The 8,564-nt window shown below is 37.6% G+C and overlaps 1 protein-coding gene across 1 annotated transcript in view; it reads left to right on the top strand.

Moving 5' to 3' along the window:
• The first annotated feature begins 362 nt into the window (after positions 1 to 362).
• SLC30A8 (solute carrier family 30 (zinc transporter), member 8) overlaps positions 363 to 8,564 on the top strand; it is a 26,702-nt gene continuing 18,500 nt past the window's right edge. The window contains exons 1-2 of the mRNA XM_006769129.2: positions 363 to 433; positions 5,168 to 5,325. Coding sequence (XP_006769192.1) covers positions 363 to 433; positions 5,168 to 5,325 — 229 coding nt within the window. The remainder of the gene's footprint in view (positions 434 to 5,167; positions 5,326 to 8,564) is intronic.

The following is an 8,564-nucleotide window of genomic DNA, read 5'->3' as shown; positions in this document are numbered from 1 at the left end:
TAGAAAGCAAGTGGAATCAGATAGCACGGAACACACATACACACACACACACACACACACACACACACACACACACCATGGGATCCTCCCTGCAGGTCTCCCTAGGAAGGAACTTGTGGGTGAGAGAATGAGGGCAGGTGGTACTCCAGGAGGCTGTAAGTTCAGCAGACCTACAAGAACACTGATGTAGGAGGCTTGTTCTATTAAGTCTCGGAAGCCCTTTTATTTTTATCTTTGGAAAGTGTGTGAATACTTGTAATGCTGCTTTGCTTCCCAAACTGGACAGTGCGTTAAACAGCAGCAGCAGAGCAACAACAACAAGAATAACTACAGTTGCAGCAAAAGCTCTCATCCTGGCCACCATGGAGTTCCCGGAAAGAACTTATCTTGTGACTGACAAAGCCACCAAGATGTATGCCTTCACACTAGACAGGTAACAGCCATCTGTTTCTGCTTCACGGCTTTCTGTCTTCAATCCTCAATACATCCCTAGACCCCACAGCTTCAGACGGGGAACTTTTGCTGTGCAACTTGGGACATTTTGTAAAATTTTATAAACTGTTGGCAGACTTGTATAATTCATATCCTGAAACATGCAACACTCTCCATGATTTGAGTCTTAAGTATCCTAAGAGCATGAAGGACACCCTTTATGAATGTATTTCCATCTGTAGATTTCTTTCCAGAAAATAGACATATACAATCTAATGTGTTTGCCTTTCTTTTCCTCAATTACTTCTACTTTTAAAATAGATAGTATATTTTATTACATTATATTTAGAAAGAAGGGAGGCTTTCAACGATGTGACAAAATTTGCGGTTACATTGATCTTAAAGTTATCTGTTCACCTTTTGCATCATCTTCTACCAATTCACCCCTCTACCCTTATTCCATCCATACCTAGTGCTTTTCTCTTCATATAAGAAAATTATTTGCTATTTTCTTAATCATATAATACCATTATTGAATATACACACCTATAATAAAAAGAGCTGAGTTTTAATGTTCTACATAGTTCTAGTTCCTTTGAATATCCCCCACAGTGCCATGTACAATATATTAATTCATTTTCCTTTATTTAAAAATTACGGATTGAACACACCTGGATATATAATGGAGAAGAAAGGATTCCTAGTCCCAGATCTCTGTCCTCTAGAAACTTGGAGTCTAATATGGAATACATATAAGAAAAAAATCAATTACAAAATAGCATGTAAGTGTCATTCTGAGGGTGTTCAATGAGAATATCTCAAGGAAACCTAGGTCTTAGCTGGACTATGGAAGTCAGACAAAGCTTTTCAGAAGCGATAGGTTGAGCACTGAAAAATAAAGGGAATTAGAGTAAGGTTAGAGAAACCTTACACAGGAAGTAGGGTTAAGGAAAGCTGATCAGATGGAGATATTGCCGGCTAAAGACAGAGACATGTAAGAATGAGTTTTGCGTGCTTGGGGAATTCAATCCAAGTGGGGAGCAAAGAGAAACTCAGTGCATAGAGATGAATGAATGAAAATCTGAAATACATTTATGTTAGGAGCAGAAGTGAAGAAAATACTTATCCATTAATAATATGTGTAGTGCTGTTTGTTTCATGGGACCGAATTAATATTCCAAAGAGCGGCAACATCACGTTTGATAGAATCAACTGTCTGAGCAGCTGCAAAGAAAAGCTTTCTCTCTCAGGATATTTATAACTTTGCTTTGCAAACATATGACAAAGAACCGAGACCATCTATTATCTCACCTTATAAGAATTATTTTTCTTAGAAAGTAATATTACATGTGATTTTTTGAGTTCATAAACAATAAAGACTCATGTTAGGTCAGGCAGAAATTTTGTACAACAAATTGTTAACACTTTGGACACATTAATAGAGCATCTCCACATTATTGAAATAACAGTATTTTCCTTCTCATTAAAATAGACCATTAGCACTCTGTGAGGCACATGAAGCCAATCATTTATGGTTATAGGGTCTCATTTGCCTCAGACATGTGTTTAGCTTCCAGGATATGGTGATGATAAAAATGGTCAAACCTGTTTTTCTTTTCTTTTCAAATAAAAACAATTAGACCCGGAAGAAATTATCCTGTTCCCTCATTTTCCCAGTCAGGAACCTGTTTCTCCCTCTTTTTCTCTGTGATACTGTAGTGAATTTCTTTGCTCTGGTCTGTGGTTCCTGCTCTTCAGAGCCTCAACTATATTATAACACGTGGAAATCTACAGTGATTAATTCAGTGGCAGCAAATTTACACTTACTTTTTGGATGCATCATAGCATTTGCTTTTTAGAACCATCTTTTAAAATATTCTTCTTGAGATTCACATTATCCTTCAGCTTAAGAGCCTGCACTGCATCTAGACACTTAGGCCACTTTGCTCTAATGAGATGCTGGGGAATGCATTTTAACTTGGGGTTTTAACTTTTAGAATCATAGATTCTTTTGGGAGCCCAATGAAGACTGTGGACTTTTTCATGCACCCATAAAACACACACATACACATATATGAACACTCTGCATCCCATGTCCATGGACCCTATTAAGCCATGGATGTCTGGCTGAGTGCTTCAAGTTCAATCTCAGCCCAAAGGATAGCCATATTGGTCAATTTGAGGTCTACAGGAAAGTGGTATTTAAAAGTCAAAATTGGCCAGCGTTCTTGCGTTTTCCCCTTGTGGCACTGCCCACAGGCTGTACTCTGGTGGGATTTCTGCCTTCTAAACTGTCCAGGGATAAATTATCTTTCTTTGGCCACAAGATTCATGGAAAATATAAAATAAACCAGTGCTCATATAAACAGTGCTAGAACAATTGGTGGCCCTGTCTTGCTCATGCTGCCTTCTCAGGGTCCTTTGAGTTGATGACGATTGGGGACCCACACTATTACAGTATATGGTTATTTATTATCAGGGCATATATCACATTACAAAGGCAACAATGTATAGATATAAATACTTTATGTGCCTCTTGCCAAGTGGTTCCTATTGCAATATGAAGACTTTGTAGAACTGCTCAAAATCCTGAGTGCTATTAACATCATTGGTACAAACCTTCCGAAGTCAACTTGGCAATATACATCAAAGTCCTCAAAAATATGGATACTCTTTGACCAAGCAATTTCCCTTCTAAGATTACACTTTAAGGAGATAATAATATATTGAGCAAAGATTAAATATAAGAATATGAATCAAAGTGAGGCTTATCTGAGCAAATAATTGGAAAAAATGAATTGTCCAATAATAGGAATTCAGTTAATTACGTTGTGACATATCTATATTAAATATAACCATCTCTATAGGTTAAAAGTAATGGTGTAGAATATTTAATAAACTGAGGAAGTGTTAACAATAAATACAGCTAAGAATCAGGTCCCAAAGCCGTATCTTTGGTAGGATCCCGTGGTGACACTGTCATTTCATCCACAATCCATTCTGGCCCATCCCCAGTGAGTTGCAACCATGTGATTTAGGCAGTATTTACCCCATTCTCAGCAGGAGGAGTCAGCATGGCTGGCTTTAGCCAATATTCTGATTGGAACAAGGTCTGAGTCAATCAGCCCATTCAAATTCCCCTGGGTCTAGGGGTTGGTTTTCATTTGGCCAACTCAGCGTGCAACTTAGAACTCTTGTTTAGCAGTTGGAAATGAGGACACTTACAAGTGTGTAACCCTGACTGCCTTGGGCAACCACCCTACCATCATGAGGAAAACCAGCCTGAAGCACAGTTAGAACTAAAGCAATGGATCCAGAGCCCTGATAAGTCAGTCTGAAGCCCCCTACCTCCAGACATTTTCAGTTTCAGAACCAATAATCCCCACTTATTGATTAACCTACCATGAGCTTTGTTTTCTGCACTTGCAATAAAAAAAATCCTAATTAATATGGTCTTTAATTTGTACAAAAAGTGTGTTTGCATATTACAAAGCTAAACAACAACATGTCCATAGTAATTGTCTCTTGCAGGTAAGGTTACCAGTGATTTTCCCCTCTGTTTGTGCTTTTCTGTAATTCACAATTTTCTATAATAAATATATTCTTTTATTCAGAAAAAATAAGTATAATGATAATTAGAGTCAGAATCAAAATCATCATCTAAGCCAAAGCCTGCAGATCTTTAATTCCAGCTGGTGATTAGACAAGTGAAACAGCTCTTCAATGGTGGCTAATTTATTTCTGTTTTTATATCTTTCAAAGTAATGAATACAAAGCTCTTAATTCTAATAATCTTATTAATGCTTCTAATAAGTTTATTTAACAATTAAATGATTAGTTCAAGATCTGTGAACATCAACATTTGCATCAGTAAAGACTGGTTTTAGATTTACTGAAGTTCAGGTAGGGAAGCAAAATGGGGTGACCTGGAAGACACAGGAATTCTTGGAATCCCAGCTCTGCAATTTCCCAGCTATTTGTCCTCAGGCAATTACTTAACCTTTCTGAACCCTAATTATTTCAGCTAAGAAACTATGGGGTTGGAACTAAATGTTATCTATAATCTCTCCATCTATGAACTTCTATAATTCTATAAACGGCTCTAAATAATGATTTCTGCGTGAGCAGAACTAGCAGAACTGATATGTACTGCTTGCTATAGGAAGTATGAGTAAGTCTCAACTTCCATTATAACTTTCATGGATTGGTAGAGATTGTGCGCAATGCTGTGTGAAGAAGGTTTCTGGGGTCCACATGGACTTAGCAGGAAAGACTGCTATGATCTATTAACAATGTTGTCGTGGAGAAGAAAGTGACAGTGCTGGCATGCAATGGTGGGAATTCGAATCATCAGGTGGCTCACAGACACATATCTAACGATGTTCCCACTCCTTTTTTGATTTGTGGGACAGTATCCAATATCTTTTCAAAATGAAGTTATTGGGAAGGAAATGTATCTGCTTCCTTCCTCCTGCTCCTTTGATATCTCTTAATCACTGGTAGTAGAGACTGAAGAAGAGTTTGACTGAATAAGAGCAAAACTTGTAGTACTTGAGACTTCAGAGAGACATTTCTTGCTTGTTCCTTACACATGATATTTCCTGTAGAGGGAGCTGTGAATTACAGCCTCTTAGATAGCTAGCAAATGTCCTCACAGTGGTTCAGAGAAGGGCCAAGGCTGTCAGTGGTGTTGGCAACCATGTTCATTTCTTGCTTCTGTCGAACTCATGTGCAGTGTGGATCACCAGCAGAAACCCGTGACTAAAGATCACTGTTCTGGAGAGGTGAATGCCAAGGCCACAGAGAACAGGGCAAGCGAGCAAGTCTACGCCAAGTGGAAACTCTGGGCTGCTTCGGGAATATGCTTCGTCTTCATGATTGCGGAGGTTGTGGGTGAGTATTTCTCAACGAGGCTTCTCTGATTAAACAAGCAAAGAAAATCAAATCCTCCAACCTTACAGGAGGGTGACCTCGGTTCTTCTTTTAAAGTGAGAGCTAACCCTTCTGTGAGTATGAAGTAACAATGGGCTCATTGTAGATACGTTGGAAAATAGAAGGAAACGTAATAACATTCACCACCACCCCGCATTAGGGTGATAACTGCCAATAAAATTATGAAGTATTCCCATACAACATATTTTCTATTCATAGCTCAGTTTTTCAATACAACCGAGAGCACACTAAATGCTTCTGACCATGCCATCAAATGCTCTGAAAATATTTTCACGCCTGAACAATGCACACTCCACTGTGATTTAAAGGACCATCTCTCTATTGTTAGAAATGTTTTTTCCTGTTTATGGACAATGCTGCAATAAAAAATCTTGAATAAAACTCTGCCTGCCTTTCTGGTTAATCTCTTCAAAGAAAGTCCTAAAAGTGGAAATAGTTGGTTGAAGGACATGAATATTTTCATTACTTCTTGATGCATATTGCCAAACTGCTATCCAGAAAGCTTAATACAATTCCTATGTCTGCCAGGTCTGCATGAAAATGATTGCTCTCCAATCTTTACCAGAACTTATTTTAATCTTTGAGAAATCTGTTAATATATAAACGAATATGCTTTATTTTAACATCCATTAGTACTAGAATATTTTTTTTGCATGCTTATTAGTGATCTGTATTTCCCTGTAAATGCATTCCTGGTGGCCTCTTAATGTCTGTTTTTTAGAGAACTTATAATTCGCTATATTGATCTCTGGGAGCTCTTTATATATTAGTATATTAAACTTTTGTTATGTTTATTAGTACTTTAACTGCTTTTTGTTTGCTTTTTAATTTTTGTTTAATTTTTGGTTTGACATAGAGAAGTTTAAAATTTTATAGAGATAATTGTATCGAACATTTTATTTTTAGCTGATTTTTTTTTTTTTTTACTACTCTTTCACCAATTTAGTGCCTAGAAAGCCTTCCCAGGGACTGAGAAGATAAATACCATTTTGTTGTTCAGTTTTAAATCAATGTGAAAGTAGATATGTTTTAAGAATTGAAAAAAATCTTTTTCTAGCCCTAACCGGTTTGGCTCAGTGGATAGAGCATTAGCCTGTGGACTGAAAGGTCCCAGGTTTGATTCCGGTCAAGGGCATGTACCTTGGTTGTGGGCACATCCCCAGTAGGAGGAATGTAGGAGGCAGCTGATCAATGTTTCTCTCTCATTAATGTTTTTACCTCTCTATCCCTCTCCCTTCCTCTCTGTAAAAAAATCAATAAAACATATTTAAAAACATCTTTTTCTAAACAGCTAACAATGTTTTCAGTATAATTTATGAAATAATTATTTTCTCCATTGATTTTTGATGTTTCTTTTATCATTTATCAAATTTTTCTAAACAATAGGGTTTGGTTCTAAGGTATTTCATGATTCCTGTTGCTGGTTCTTGTCAGTAGTAACACATTTAATTAATGCAAATTTATATGTTATAATAGCTCTTATTCTTTCCTCGTTAATCCTTGTTTAACAGAGAAAAAAATATACATAATTTATTTTAGTTTGTTATTTTAATTAAGCATGAGAATCATTTTGCTCAGCTTTCTCCAAAATCTAATTATGATTTTAAGAATGGGTATAAGGAGAAAAGTGAGTTTTGTGAATGAAAGGCCATCTCACTTCAGAGTACTGATTAGACATCTGCTGGGGAGAAGATGCCATCGATTTCAGCATCACACGGGTCCAGGAAGAAGCAGAGGTAGAAAGTACTGGAGGAAACAAGCCAGTTTCTACTTCTTCCTGAGCTGCGTTCGAAATGGGGCGGTGCCAAGGCCTTTATTGGAAGGCTGTGAATTTCCAGACATTGCCTTTTCAAATTGCATTTCGAATGGGTTCTGTTTTTTAGATTTTCCATTTTGTCAGTCTCTCTCATGAGCAATGCAATATTGTCCACAACCTTATGAATTTCAATCATGAAAAAGAATACTCCTTGGCAAAGATGTCAGTGGGTATCCACTGGGCGTTTTCCAGATTGGAACTGTTAAAAGTAAATTATTTGCTATTCCACAAGCTATTAAGTCAGTTCCTTCAAAAGACTTACCCTGGCTCTGGGAACTGTGTGCTATCAATTATTTTTGTAAACCAAGTGGAAGCAGGTTATTAACAACCCTGGATTTGTCTTGGGCTGGATAAGTCTAAGTTCTTTTCCAGTTTTGAAAAGCAATAAAAGTCTGAGTACATGGGCCATAAGACTCCATAGCTTGAAGAAAACAATTAATTCTGATTGCTAGTCATTATAGTGGAAAAAAATAGCTTAGCAGATGCTAATGGAGTAATCGTCCATTTTCAGATGGTTATTAATTTATGCTACCTTTTGGGTAATAGAGAAAAAATTAATAACCATCTGAGAATGGATGATTATTCCATTAAAAAAACCCTCACTTTTCTCCTTATACCCATTCTTATGCTCTATCACTTTGCTTTTAAAAAACGGCTTGCATTTTTAGGGGGTAAAATGGGAAGCTATCTTCTCATTCCTGGATAACTGGTCTGTGAGTTCTAATGTAACTTTTATTTTATTTTTTAAATATTTTTTATTGATTTTCCACAGAGAAGAAGGGAGAGGGATAGAGAGTTAGAAACATCGATGAAAGAGATCGATCAGCTGCCTCCTGCACGCCCCCCAGTGGGGATGTGCCAGCAACCAAGGTACATGCCCTTGACCGGAATCGAACCTGGGACCCTTCAGTCCGCAGGCCGCCGCTCTATCTACTGAGCCAAACCGGTTCGGCTCTAATGTGACATTTAGAGTCAAAGGAAAGTGATGTCAGTAAAGAAATTATGTGGATACTGACAACCATTTGGAATTTGAGCTGTATTTATTTTGAGCAGATTTTCCTAAAACATTGCTCTCATCATGTTGATTCTGTCTTCAAAATTCTTCCCTGGTTCCCCTTTGCCTAGTTCAGCCCTTCACAACCTTTCCCCATCATGGCAGATGTAGGAACTTTTCCTGAGCACTGAGGTAAACTGGCAAGAATACCTGTGGCAACAATAGCCTGGTTTAGGGGCTCCCTCTGTGCTAAGCCCCAAGTGAGAGAGATCAATATATTGGGAAGCTCTGGCATCCTGGACAAAATGAAAACCTCTTACTTTGGCTTTCAAGCCATTCCACCATCTGGCTGCCAAACAACTATCAGTC

The sequence above is a fragment of the Myotis davidii genome, unplaced genomic scaffold (genome assembly GCF_000327345.1).
Source record: "Myotis davidii unplaced genomic scaffold, ASM32734v1 scaffold1, whole genome shotgun sequence".
NCBI lineage: Eukaryota > Metazoa > Chordata > Mammalia > Chiroptera > Vespertilionidae > Myotis > Myotis davidii.
Note: the sequence above shows the minus strand (reverse complement) of the source record. Positions and strands in the feature narration are given on the sequence as shown.